The sequence below is a fragment of the Melospiza georgiana genome, chromosome 21 (genome assembly GCF_028018845.1).
Source record: "Melospiza georgiana isolate bMelGeo1 chromosome 21, bMelGeo1.pri, whole genome shotgun sequence".
Lineage (NCBI taxonomy): Eukaryota > Metazoa > Chordata > Aves > Passeriformes > Passerellidae > Melospiza > Melospiza georgiana.
In genome coordinates, this window is record NC_080450.1 from 5,797,624 (window position 1) to 5,812,526 (window position 14,903).

The 14,903-nt window shown below is 46.3% G+C and overlaps 1 protein-coding gene across 1 annotated transcript in view; it reads left to right on the forward strand.

Annotated features, from left to right (window-relative positions):
- Window positions 1-14,903, forward strand: part of SHISA6 (shisa family member 6) — a 150,451-nt gene that overhangs the window by 30,534 nt on the left and 105,014 nt on the right. The window contains exon 3 of the mRNA XM_058038937.1: window positions 3,166-3,261. Within this exon, the coding sequence (XP_057894920.1) occupies window positions 3,166-3,261 (96 nt within the window). The remainder of the gene's footprint in view (window positions 1-3,165; window positions 3,262-14,903) is intronic.

Consider the following 14,903-nt stretch of genomic DNA (forward strand, 5'->3'; position numbering starts at 1 on the left):
TATTTTGCATATCGATCAAACTTCTGTGTTTTTCGTTAGTTTACACTTTTTTTTTTCCTACTAATTCTCATGGGGCAGATCTTACTGCTTATCCAGGTGCACTTGTTTTTCACCCGAGGAATAGATTTTGGTGTCAATGAACTTTATCTCTCAAGATGTTTTCATAGGAGAACTTCCAAACTGCATTTAGGAGAAGTGACAGGCTGGATATTCATTTAACAGAGCAGGCCTGATTTTAGGAGGCCTTTCTTTGGTAATTTCTCTCCCTGTTTGCAACAGGAGTGAAATTCCACCCTGTTTCAGCCTCTGCTGGGGATTTTGAGCTATGTTGATCTTCTTGGGACAGTGGGAGGTGTCCCTGCCATGGCAGGGGTGGCACTGCAAGAGCTTTGAGGTCCCATCCAGCCCAAACCATTCTGTAATTCAATGAAAAATCCCTGAAATCTGAAATAAAATGAAGATCACTCTATGCACGCTGCTTTTTAAAGGAATTTGGCATTCTTTAGCTCTCTCACCAGGGCAACACTGAGGTTCAGCCTGGTCTGGGGAAACATCTGGGATGAGTTCCAGGAGCTTTACCCCAGCCCATGGCACAGGCAGCTCCAGCAGCTGGGGGAGAGCACATCTGGAGGCAGAAAGGAGGAAAACCTGCACTCCAGTGGAGAAGGAAATGGGGAATTTCCCTGTCTGTGCTCCCAAATCCCTGCATTTGGGATTGCTCCAAGGGTCCCTTCACTTCCAGGTGAAACACCCTGCTCAGGATGGGATTGTGGCAAATAAATGGAATAACAACACCTGGATTTGGTCCCCCAGCAACTCCCAGTTCCCTCTGAAAGGAAAATTCACTCCAAGAATTCTCGCAGAATTTTGCAAGGCGAAAAGAAATGATCACAAGTGAGCAGGAATTAAAAAAATAAAAAACAAAACAAAAAGCAAACGTAGCATGCTGTAATATATCCACGGAAAGGGAAAATCGTGCTGCTTGAAGTCTGCAAATCTGAGTTTCTCCTGGGAAAACGTAGCTCCTGTTCAAATGCTAATGGCTCGTTATCACAGGGATGTTTTAATTGAACTACAATGTTCCATAAGCAGGGGCAGAGCAAGGTTCAGAGAGCAAACGGCTGATGAGGAATCCTCAATCTGCCAGTAAATGTTTGCTTTTTTATAAACTTCCCCTCCTTGATCTGTTCTTAAGCAGGTTCTCCGAAGGGAATTGTGAGAGGCAGCTGATTTCAGCTGGAGGTAGCAGCAATTTTTGTGTGGCTCTGGGGACAGTGAGTGGCTGCAAGGGAAACAGGGGAGGTTCCAAAGCCTCTCTCATTCCCAAGGTGTTGCCAGAGAGCCTGGAATGGGGTGGGAGCACACAGATTTGGGGTTTTTTTTGCTTTTGCAAAGCAGAGAAGGGCTGTGGAATAGCGTGGGTCAGGCAGGACAGAGCTGGGTGCCCTCCTGGTCCTGCCCAGCACCTTCTCCCACCTCAGCTCGGGCAGGAAATCAGGGAAAATGGAATTTCCCTGGGATTCAGCTGCATCCCTGCAGCCCCCAGGCCGCCCCCCTTCCCTCCCCCTGCACCTTTCTTATCTCTGCCTCTTGCTGAAATAATAGGAGCAGAAAAATTAACAACATGAAAAAGGGAGGAGATGATAAAGAGTATCTGAAAAATCATCTGTGTCCTCATTTCAGAGCTTTGCATGGTAACAGGCAGGCAGGGTGTGCTTTGCCTTTTTTCCTTTATTAATGTATTAAAATATTAAAGAGCTGGGTGTCTCTTGAACCCACAGTGTTGTCAGGGACTGGGAAAGCTCTGAGGAGTCTTTTGAGGCGGAACTTGAGGAGCTGTCCAAAAACACAATTTTGCTGTGCTGCTGTGATGGGGACATGGGACCAGCCTGGACAGGGGGACATTGGCACCTGGGGACAGAACCCTGTCACAGAGGGGACATTGGCACCTGGGGACAGATCTGTGACACAGAGGGGACACTGGCACCTGGGGACAGAACCCTTGGTACAGAGAGACATTGGCACCTGGGGACAAACCACTGCCACAGGGGGGACATTGGCACCTGGTGACAGAACCCTTGGCACAGGGGGGACATTGGCATCTGGAGACAGAACCCTTGGTACAGGGGGGACATTGGCACCTGGGGACAGATCTGTGACACAGAGGGAACATTGGCACATGGGGACAGAACCTCTGCCACCAGGGTGCTCTCAGGGGCTGAGAATCTCCTCTGACTCCCTTTGAGACCTTTGGAGGGCAAAGGTGGATCTGAGCCTGGCTTGAGCCAATTTCCTGAGGATTGAGCTCTTGGATTTGGCACTTTGGGGCTTCCCCTCTCAGGTTCTGCTCACAATTTCCAACAGGTGCAGTTGTTCTTCTTCATAAATCTTTGCCAGCAAAGAATTCAGGCTTTGATGTTGCTGCAGGTGTTGTTTTCTGGGCCATTCTCAGGGTGCCTTTAATTGTGCAATGTGTGTGAAGGTGATGGAGGGGCTGTAAAGCGCACAAATAAATAAATAAAAATAAAACTTAAAAATATAAATAATATAAATATAAGTGTAAATTTTAGTAGAAATATATAAAAAAATTCAATAGAAATATATATGTAAAATATATTTATTTAATTATTATATTGATAATAATACGTTATTAACATTATAATTATTCTATTTATATAATTATGTTATTGTATATTATATACATAAATATATATATAAATAAATGTACATCTATAATTATATATGGAAATTTATAAATATAAATATGTATTTATATACTGTATAACATATATTATACATTTTAATTTATATTATATTATATTATATTATATTATATTATATTATATTATATTATATTATATTATATTATATTATATTATATTATATTATATTATATTATATTATAATATGTTATATATAAATATAGACACAGAAATTAGTATATATATATGATAGATATAAGTATATAAGTATATATATAAATATATAGGTATATAAATGTGTGTATGTGTGTATATATATATAGTATATATATATACTTATATATATATATACATATATATATAAAGTATATATAAAATGTATAAATATATATATATATAAAAATATATGTATTTGGACGGAGACAGAGTGGCTGAAGGCGTGTGTGTTTCCTTTTCCCTGCAGGTCACTATGGGAAGGATATTTATCGCAGTGGAGGGCCAGATCTCCATAATTTCATCTCCTCCGGCTTTGTCACGTTAGGAAGAGGACACACGAAGGGTACAGTGGAAACCATTTTTTGCTAAATCCAATGCAATGAAACGATTGTTTGCAATCCGAACTCGGAGCCGGGTGCCCGCAGCTGGAGCGGGGCAGGCTCGGGCTGGGCTGGGCAGGACCTGCGGGTCCTGGCAGGGCGGTACAGGCTGCCCCGGCTGGGCAGTGCCTCCTGCAGCTCTGGGTGTTCCTGGCTGCTCCCACAGGGAGGGCAGCAATGTCCATCTGGCCCAGGGCAGGCAGGGACCACTTCCAGACTGTGGGGCTGGAGCTCCTTTCTTTCACTTCTGGGCTTTTCTTTTAGTTATTTATTTATTTAAATGGTGGGGCGTGGGGGGCGGGGGGGGGTTATGAGGAATATTTTATAAAATTATTTCTTTTTAGCTCCTATATTTTCTGTGTTCCTATAATCTGTGATATAATGTACAAACCAGGAAACCACAAAAACCGACATGTGCTGCTGTGTGTATGTTCTGTGTACATGTACTGTATATAAATATCTGTGGAGAGACAGCTTTAACACAAATAACCAAACATCCAGGGGGTCCTGGCACCACCAGAGCCGTGTCCTGGTGCCACCACGACCCCAGGCAATGTTCACTGATGATGCTTTTGGTGAGTCGTTCTGGTGTACAGTGAGACGTGCTCGGAGTGTCCTCCTGTCCCCAGTGCCACCGGTGGCCTGGCTGTGACCCCGGGGGTGCATGTGCCCTTCCTGTCCCCTTCTGTGTCCCCAAGACTGCTGTACCCCCTGCAGACACGATGTATGTGGAGATTCCTCTCTCACCAATGTACTGTGTCCTCGTGCTCGCCTGGTTGAACGCTCCTGTGTTGTTTCTGTGGATGACCGTGACTCACAAATGATTAAAAGACCTTGATATTTTAATTTTTTTAATTTATTTTTTTCCTGCACTTTTTCCAGTTCTCCACAAGTGTCATCCAAAGTAGTGTCGGTCCTGTAGAACTGTCAGAGAAGAAACAAATATATGTATATTGTCTGTGTATGTCTGTGTGTGCTTAAATAAAGTTTACTGAGGCTGAGGCAGCACCCGTGGGACTTGTAATCCAATATCCTGCAATCCCAGATTTGTAATCCAATGCCCTGTAATCCAATACCCTGTAATCCCAGATTTGTGATCAAAAACCCTGAAATCCCAGTCCTGTAATCCCATATCCTGTAATCCAATACCCTGAAATTCCATATATGTGATCCAATACCCTACAATCCCAGTCCCGTGATCCAATACCCTACAATCCCAGTCCTGTAATCCAATACCCTGTAATCCCAGATTTGTGATCCAAAACCCTGAAATCCCAGTCCTGTAATCCCATATCCTGTAATCCAATACCCTGAAATTCCATATATGTGATCCAATGCCCTACAATCCCAGTCCTGTAGTCCAATACCCTGAAATCCCAATGTGTGATCCAATATCCTGCAATTCTAGATCTGTGATCCAATACCCTGAAATCCCAGTCCTGTAATCAAATACCCTGAAATTCCAGTTTTGTAATACAACACCCTGAAATTTCAGATGTGTAATCCAATATCCTACAATCCCAAATTTGTAATCTCATCCCTGCGATCCCAGATTTGTAACCCAATCCCTATGATCCCAGATTTGCTATCCCATCCCTCCAATCCAATACCCTGAAATTCCAATTTTGTAATCCAACACCCTCAATTCCAGTCCTATAGTCCAATAACCTGAAACTCCAGTTTTCCAATCCCTGCAATCCCAGATCTGTTATCCCATCCCTACAATCTCAGATTTGTTATCCCATTCCCGCAATCCCACATTTGTAATGCAATCCCCACAATCCAGATTTGTTATCCCATCCCTGCAATCCCAGATCTGTTACCCAATCCCTGCAATCCCAGATTTATAATCTCATCCCTGCAGTCCCAGTCCAGCTCTGCACCAAGGGAAGGGAAGCAGAGGAACCTCAGGTGGGCTGGGAGCTGCACTGGTTCCAGGGAGGAGCCAGGGATGACATTTCACACAAGGTGTCCCCATCCCAAAGGGGTTTTATGGTCATGTCCTGCCACACCAGGAGTGTTTTTAGGTCAGGTAGCAAAGTTACCCCAGGAGTGATGGTCCATGGACTGGGGTGTCCTGATGGACTCCAGCAAGCCCTGGAGATCCCTGAGCAGGGCTGCAAACCCAGGCCTGAGTCTCAGGCAGGTCAGTTGTCCTCACCTCACACCCCTGAGGCACCTCCCAGCAGCTTGCTGGACAAAAAGGCTGCTCCCAGTTCCTCCCAGGTGAGAACAAAACCTCCTCTCCTCCTCCAGCTGCAAAGGCTCTGCTCTCCTGTAGGTGAACCTGGGGTTTCCACACCTTTTCCAGAGCACATTTCCTGCCCCTGGCAAGGGGGACAGTGGGCACTGGGAATGCAGCCTGCTCATCCACCACAGCCCTCAGACGGGGGGGTTCCAAACAGAAAAAAGGCTGTGTTCTCTCAAGAAATGAATATTGGGCTGTTTATAGACATCAGAATGGACTGGCCTTAGAATTTACCTTTCAGCTGCCTGTAAATCCACCTGGGTTTTGAACAGTGCTGTAATGTTCATTTCCAGTTTCTTAATGGCAAACTCCCCCACTGCTGGGTGGTGAGAGTGACAAACACCTCACACCTTCTGCAGGACCTGCTTGTGCTCACGTGTGGCTTTGTCTGTGTCTGTGACATGAGCTGATTGTCTGTCTGTGCTGTGACAGGGGGCACATGGGGTGTCACAAAGGACTGAGGGGTTCTGTCATTGGGATTGTGCCTGAAATGGTTGGATCTGGGGAAATATTTGACAGATTGAGTTGGGGAAATCTGTGACAGATTTCCTGAGTTCAGCTTGAAGCCACCACCCAATACCTGTAAGAGAGCTTCAGCCAGGACTCTAGATGAGTGGGCTTTGGGTTCTTTTGTCCTATTCCTATTTAGGTGAACAGGTTCTGTGTTCTTTTGTCCTATTCCCATTGAGATGAGTGGGTTCTGTGCTCTTTTGTCCTATTCCTATTTAGGTGAGCAGGTTCTGTCTTGTTTTCTCCTATTCCTATTTAGATGAGTAGGGTCTGTGATCTTTTCCCTGATTCCCATTGAATTGAAGAGGTTCTGTGTTCTTTTGTCCTATTCTTGTTTATCTGAGCAGGTTCTGTGCTGTTTTGTACTGTTCCCATTTAGATGAGTGGGTTCTGTGCTGTTTTCTCTTATTCCTATTTAGATAAGCATGTTCTGTGCTCTTTGTCCTATTCCTGTTTAGATGAGCAGGTTCTGTGCTCTTTGTCCTATTCCTATTGAGCAGGTTCTGTCCTGTTTTCTCCTATTCCTCTTTAGATGAGCAGGTTCTGAGCTCTTTTCTCCTATTCCTATTTACATGCGTGGGTTCTGTGCTCTTTTGTCCTATTCCCATTGAGATGATTGGGTTCTATGCTATTTTATCCTATTCCTATTAAAATGAGTGGGTTCTGAGCTCTTTTCTCCTATTCCTATTTACATGAGCAGGTTCTGTCCTGTTTTCTCCTATTCCTATTTACATGAGAAGGTTCTGTTCTCTTTTCTCCTATTCCCACTGAGATGAGCAGGTTCTGTGCTCTTTGTCCTATTCCTATTGAGCAGGTTCTGTCCTGTTTTCTCCTATTCCTATTTACACGCGTGGGTTCTATGCTATTTTATCCTATTCCTATTTAAATGAGTGGGTTCTGTCCTGTTTTCTCCTATTCCCACTGAGATGAGCAGGTTCTGTCCTTTCCCAGTTCCAGCCCTTGTTAACCTCACCCTGCCCTGTGCAGGGGGTTCTGCCCTGCACTGCACGAAGCCAGTGAAGTTTCTCTCAATATTTCTCTGCAATGGGAGACACATTTTTGGTGTTTTCTCAACTGTGCTGTGGCAGAACTCCAAGTGCTGAGTAATATTTAAGAGCTCATCTATTTTGGGCAGAAGACAAAGACGTGAGCCATGCCAAAGCACCATGGATACCAAAGCAGCAGAGCCACGTGTGTGCCATGCCCTGGCTGGGCAGGATGGGCATTCGTGGCTCTTCCATGGCATTCCCCTGGGCCATGCAGCCCTGAGGGCTCTGGAGCCATTCCAGTGTGTGTTCCCCAAGCCATGGGCAGTTCCTGTGCTGTCAGGATGGTCCAGGGGTGAATCCTGAATTCCCCGTGGTGAGGCACAAGGCAGGGCTGATCTCATGACAGGTTAGGTAGGAGAAGGTTGGATGGCTGGTTCTGAGGCAGCAGCTTTCAATTCTGTGTGGAATTAACCACCAGCAGCTCTGAGGGGTTCACTGGGAGGGCACAGGGCACTGAGCCCCCATGGAGGGAGGATGGATCCCACATCCCTGTGTGGGAGCAGCTCCTGCTGCTGCTGCTGCTGTGGGAGGGTTCAGAGCTCCGGGGACGCACGTGGGAGACAGGAGCCAGCTCACCCCTCTGTGATTGCAATCCCAGCTCCCTCAGCCTGCTCTGAGCACCCTGGCACTGCCTGTGTCCCACCCTGGCCTGGGCTGTGCCCTCAGGGCTCCCCAGAGCTCTGGCACCCACCCAGCCTGGAGGGATTTTGAGCCACAGATTTGGGATAAACGCCCCAGAGAGGAAACTCATCCACTCCACACTGCCTACTCCACATCATATTGCTGGGGTTTTGCATAAAAACCTGTTATTTGGTTTTTATTTTATTTTGGTTTTGGTTTTGGTTGTTTTTTTGCTTCCACTCTCAGACCTTGCCAATAGTTTCCCAGTGGGATGGAGCTCCCTGGGTTTCAGCAGTCTGGGCCAGCAGCAGGAGCTCTGGAGAGATGATAACTCAGATGAAAACCTCTGGTCAGCACTCAGCATCTTCTTTGTTTCCCTGGGGGCTCTGCAAGAGTGTGAAAACAGGGAGGTTATTTTCTGTTCCTGGTGAGGATGCTGCAAAGTGAGGATGTGTGATGGTGTTCACAGGGGTCCGAAGATGAGGGAGAGACGAGGATCTGACTCCATGTTTCAGAAGGCTTGATTTATTATTTTATGATATATATTACATTAAAACTATACTAAAAGAATAGAAGAAAAGGTTTCATCAGAAGGCTGGCTAAGCTAAGAATAGAAAGGAATCCTAAAAAATGATAACAAGGCTTGTATCTTGGACAGAGAGTCTGAGGCAGCTGACTGTGATTGGTCATTAATTAGAAACATCCAACATGAGACCAATCACAGATGCACCTGTTGCATTCCACAGCAGCAGATAATCAATGTTTACATTTTGTTCCTGAGGCCTCTCAGGTTCTCAGGAGGAAAAATCCTAAGGAAAGGATTTTCCATAAAAGATGTCTGTGACACTTTGGCAGCAGCCAGAACTCTACCAAAACTAGTCAAATGGTACAAAACAATTTACACACAGACATTTTAAATGAAATCTTTCAGAATTGCTGTTAAAATCAGTCAGGGGTTCTGTTAACATCTCTTATTTGTGCCTCCATCTCATCCTTACATTTACAGGCCCCCATGGGGTTGGTGCTCCACACTCATTTTCACCTGCCAGCCAGGTGCCAGTTTGTCACCTGCCACCCAATGCTCCCAGCCAGGTGCCAGTTTTTGCTGCTGTTTATTTATGCCCTGTGGTGGTGTTCACAGAGGTTTCAGGACGAAGGAAGAGATGAGAATCTTGACTTTATGTTTCAGAAAGCTGATTTATTATTTTATGATATATATTATATTAAAAGAAAATTATATAATAAAAATATACTAAAAGAATAGAAGAAAGGATTTCATCAGATGGCTCGAAAGGGAGGAAAAGGAATGATAATAAAATCTTGTGACTGACTAGAGAGTCCAAAACAGCTGGACTGGGATTGGCCATTAATTAAAAACAACCACATGAGACCAATCAAAGGTGCACTTATTGCATTCCACAGCAGCAGATAACCATTGTTTACATTTCATTTCTGAGGCTTCTCAACTTCTCAAGAAAAAAGATCTTAACAAAAAAAATGTCATAAAATATGTCTGTGACAATGCCCTAACCTGTTTTTCCCACGGTTGCTTAAATCCAGAAATCTGCACCACTGACTGACAGCAGGGCTGGGACATCCTGTGCAGCACCAGAGCCGGTCATTCCTCCCCTGGGATCCACCATCTCCCATCCATGGTGTTTCCTCAGTGCCCATCCTTGGCTGCTCTTCCTGCAGGCTGAGCTGCCTCTGACAGGTTCTGTATTTCAGCACTGACAGGTCTGGATGCAAACCAATCTCAGTGCGGACGCCTCAGCTGATGGAGAGCACGGAGCTGCTGCAGGCTGGGACACTGGGGTGGCCCCTCTGCCCCTCTGGCACACCCTGGTGCCTTGGGGCACCCCAAACTGAGCCCCACTTACAGCCATTTCCTTGGGACTGGTGGGGTTGCTGCTCCATTGGCTGTAAATATGATTCAGAGATGAGTGGGAGAGGAAGATTTATTAATTTGCTCCTCATTAGCAGTTTGAGAGTTCTGATTCCCCCCTCCAACAGTGCCCTGGTTCCCTGCTGCCATGGCTGGTTCCCCGTTGCTTGGCTTGCAGCTCTGTGTTCCAGTTCCTTTCCCAAAGCGCCGCTTTGTACCCTTAATTTGTTATTTTGGGGTCTTATATTACACCTGTCACAACTTCCTGGGCCCAGCACAGCTACAAAACACGCAGTGAATCAGCTCCAGGCTGGAATTTACTGCCTGCCCCCATCATTAGTAATCCCCACTCGCAGCACACTCATTATTACAGGCGAAGGCAGGACTTGGAGGATCATTTTTTCCACACCTGCACCTGTAACTTGCCGTGAATAGATTTGCGAAAATTGAGGGTTAGGTGTGCTGGGTCCTTAAACACTTGTTAGAAATCCCATCAATGGAGAGCTGTGGAGCCCGAGCCCGCTGCATGCCAATGAATCACTTTCTGTTTATCCTGGATCATTTCGGATGATTTCCATGCTGCCTTGCTTAAGATCACCCACATCCCTGATTCCAGATGAATCCCAAGCCTTGCACATTCCGACACCTAATTGTATTGCCTGGGAAATAGGATCATTGGGATGGGGAGGGGGGCCTGGGAGCTGTGCAGGAACATTCCATGACGCAATAGGACATTTCAAGCCTCTCTGAATTATTTAACCTCTCTCAGACGTGGCCCGGCCATTTCTCAGCAGAGTCTGGACAGCTCTGGTTTTTATAGCCCTGGGATCAGCCAGGTGGGAGGAGAGGGGGTAAAAGCCATGGGAAACATTCCAGGGGCTGCAGGGCTGTGGGAAGGTGTGACCGTGTTCACAGGGGTCTTATGCTGAGGGAAAAGACGAGGATCTGACTCCATGTTTCAGAAGACTTGATTTATTATTTTATGATATATATTACATTAAAACTATACTAAAAGAATAGAAGAAAAGGTTTCATCAGAAGGCTAGCTAAGCTAAGAATAGAAAGGAAAGAATTATAACAAAGGTTTGTGACTCGGACTCTCTTTCTGAGCCAGCTGACTGTGATTGGCCATTAATTAGCAACAACCACATGAGACCAATCACAGATGCACCTGCTGCATTCCACAGCAGCAGATAATCAATGTTTACATTTTGTTCCTGAGGCCTCTCAGATTCTCAGGAGGAAAAATCCTAAGGAAAGGATTTTTCATGAAAAGATGTCTGTGTCGGGAAGGGATGGGGGAACAGCAGCAAAACCCCCTCAGCCCCTGGTGTCCCCTCCTGCATGGAGCACTGAAACAGCAGAACTGGGGAGCTCCTGTCCTGCTGCCCAGGAACCTGCACAGAGCCTTCTGGAATAGGGCTCTCCAAGCCTGGGGGGATCTGAAATGCAGGGAGCTCTCTGAACTTTGGGCTTGGAAGCCAAAGATGAGAATTAAAGCCAGGATTTGATCTGAGACCTTGGAAAAGGCTCCCAAACTCAGGTGACAGAAGCAAGAATGTGGATTTGGAGTTTGAAGCTGAGACAGGTAAAGCTAAGTGGAGGAAAGTTTAGATTTTAGAGTTTAAGATGCAGAAAAATAAAAGTAGTTACAAAGGTAACAAGAATTTTTGGAGTGTACTACTGTAGGTTTGTGTACCATAACATGATTGGCTAAGAAAGCTCACACTGTAGCACGGGTCCATAAGACAAAATATTTAAGGATTGGTCAAAAACATAAATATCCTTGTTAGCAGTGTTTTATTGCCAATAAATGTGGCATTCACATTCCCTCACCATGATTCCTTCACCCAGGGTTTTTCTCCTGGGAACCTGAAAGGCCTCAGAGAAAAGGAAAACAATTCTTATCTCATTTGCTTTGCCTGTGTTGTGCTCATGTGGAATATGTTTGGAGATTTTTTACCCACAGGTGATTGTTTCTTTGGATTCTGGTGTGAGTTGTTTTCACTCTTTGGCCAATCAGGGCCAAGCTGTGTCAGGACTCTGGAAAGAGTCACGAGTTTTCATTATTATCTTTTTAGCCTTCTGTAAGTATCCTTTCTGTATTCTTTACTTTAGTTTAGTATTCTTTAATATAGTATAATAAAGTAGTAAATTAGCCCTCTGAGAACATGGAGTCAGATTCATCATTCTCTCCCCTCGTTGGGGTTGCCTACATTTACAATAAATAAATTTTTCAAAGGTCTTGTAACTGAGGGTCTTGTTATCTTCTGAGCCATGTGGTGAAGGTGTGAGCCAAACTCACCCTTCCTGCCTAGGTAGAAGATATGAAAAATAAATTACACCATCTAAAGCAGCTCAGAGGTCCCATCTCAAACTCATTCCAAATTCCCACACCAGCCAGTGTGTCCCACACTGTTGGCAATGAGCACAAAGGCTGGCAGCTGCTCTGAGAGCCTCCCTGGAGTTTTCTGTTCCTTGGAGCTTCAGGGAGATGCCCACAAGCTGGGCATGGAGCACCTGGAGATCCAGGAGATCCCTGGGGCTGCTCCAGAGCCAGCTGTCAGATGGAAAGGGAGCCTTTTGTCTCCTGGAGATCCCATTCCTCACTCATCCACTGATTTGGGCATTTTTGACTTGGCCTCATCAAAGGGGACAAGGACGGGAATGGGGTTGTCTCTTCTTTCTCTCTTAGAGACAGTGGAAGCCAAAATATTGTGTTTGAGGCAGGGAAAGGCCACCAGGGCCTTTCTGGGTGTGCACACCCAGGATCAGCAGGGTGTTTTGGCATCTGGGAGGTCACCGGGCTTCCCTGGCTTTGTGTGGGACAGACCCAGAGCTTGGGACTCTCCTTCCCCACTGGAAGGTTCCCTCCAGTTCCCCTGCCAAGGTAAATCCCCCAAGTTTTCACTCCCTGGTTTCCATCTGCTGCACCCAACCCTCTGCTGTTCCAGTTCCCATGCCAAGGTAAATCCCCCAGGTTTTCACTCCCCTGATTCCCATCTGCTGCACCCAGCCCTCCGCTGAGCACCATGGATGGGTTTCAATCATCACCTGGAGCTCCAGAATGGATCCCTCTGCTTTCTGTGTGCAATAACAGGGTGACAACATGAGTGACAGTGGCTGAGAGGAGAAGAAAGGAGCCCTGCCTGTTCCTGGCTGCCCTTTCACAGGGAGTCTGTCAGCTCCCGGGGATGTTTTGGCAGATACCTTTGAAAGCTGAGCTGAAAGCTGGGGAAGAGCTGGCAGGTACAGCCCAGCTGTCTGTGAAAGTGGAGCTGCAGCTGCCTGCCACTGCTCCTCTTTGAAGAACGTGTTTTTCTCTATTTATGATCAAGAACCATTTGCATAAAGAGCCCTTCTGATTTCTTGCTATGGTGTCGCTGAGGATCTCAGCCTGCTTCTCTCCCCAAACAGGGAATTTCACCTCCATGCAGGCTCGCTCTGGAGCTGGATTATGTGCCTTTGGCAGGGCTGCATTCGCTCTTAATCCTGCTTGCCGGTTGCAAATAAGAAATTCAAATATTGTGAGAAGAACTGGAGACTCCTGGCAGCAGAGAGGAGGCTTTGCAGAGGGATCTGTAATTCTGAACCATCTGTGATCTCTCCACAACAACATGGTCAGAGTCTGGCAGATGGAGAGCTTGAGCACTCCCAGAAATCCCAAAAATCCCAAAAATCTACTGCTCCAGCAAAGCCAGTGTGTTGGGCACAGTTTATCTGCCAAAGTTCATTCGGAGGAACTCGTGATCTGTGTGAATGTAGGTTCAGTGACGAGGGGAGAGAATGGTGAATCTGACTCCATGTTCTCTGAAGGCTAATTTATTATTTTATGATACTATATTATATTAAAGAATACTATACTATACTAAAGAATACAGAAAGGATACTTACAGAAGGCTAAAAAGATCATAATGAAAACTCGTGACTCTTTCCAGGGTCCTGACACAGCTTGGCCCTGATTGGCCAAAGAGTGAAAACAACTCACAGCAGAATCCAATGAAACAATCACTGTGGGTAAACAATCTCCAAACACATCCCATGTGAGCACAACACAGGAGAAGCAAATGAGATAAGAATTGTTCTCCTTTTTCTCTGAGGCCTTTCAGGTTCCCAGGAGAAAAACCCTGGGTGAAGGGATTTTTTTCAGAGAATGTGAATGCCACATTCATGAGAGAAGAGGTTTTGGAGCCACAGGGCTCGGGTTTGCCTTCCCAAGGTATCACCTTGGTGTTCCCATGGAGCAGAGCTGCCAGAACCTGACCTGGGGCTGGGTTAAACCTGGGATTTTCTGCCTGGCAGGTGAAAACCAGGAGCAGCTCTTTCCTTTCCTCCATGAGTGGCTGCGGGGCAGGGAGCAGCATTCCATCCATGGAGCTGGCAGCCCTTGGCCAGGGACAGTTCTTCTCATGGTACCTCTTGTGCCTGCTGGAGAGCCCTGCCAGCCAGTGAATGAGCAGGGAGCTGGGGCTGCCAGTGACTCCTGTGGTGCCACAGAACCCTGGAGCTCAGCCCAGAGCCACAGAGCTGAGTCCAAGCCCATTTCCTGCCAACACCGGGAGCTTGTGATGGATTTCAGTGCCACTGCCTTGGACCTGCTGCAGAAAATCAACTGGTGTGAGCAATGAAGAGCAGCCCACGGTGCTGCTGCACATCTGCCCCTGCTGGAAAGGGGGTCTGCAGCTCCCCTCTGAACCTGGAATGGACTCAGGATGTGTTAGAGCCTTCTCTTCTCTTCTCTTCTCTTCTCTTCTCTTCTCTTCTCTTCTCTTCTCTTCTCTTCTCTTCTCTTCTCTTCTCTTCTCTTCTCTTCTCTTCTCTTCTCTTCTCTTCTCTTCTCTTCTCTTCTCTTCTCTTCTCTTCTCTTCTCTTCTCTTCTCTTCTCTTCTCTTCTCTTCCTTCCCCTCTTCCTTTCCCTCCTCCTCCCATGCCCAATTTCTGTCCCCAGAAGGAATCCAGCCTGGGAACTGCTCCCTGACTCCAGGATTTTGTTCAAGTTTGTTCAAGCCCTGGGATCAGCACAGGACCAGGCTGAGCTCAGGGATCACCTTCCAGCTAGGATAAGGAACATATTTGTATTTTATATTTATATAAAATATTAGTGCAGGCAGAGAGCTGCAGGTCTGCTGAGCCCAGCTGTGCTTCAAGCCCCATTTCTGAGCAGGGCTGGGCTCTGTGCTGACAATTCCTGGATTGCTCTTTGGAAGCACAGCCCTTCAATGTTTTCTTCAGGAGCTCCACTCCTCTCTCTGCTTGTCCTGTCTGCACAGGGCCCCTGTTGTTTCAGCCCAG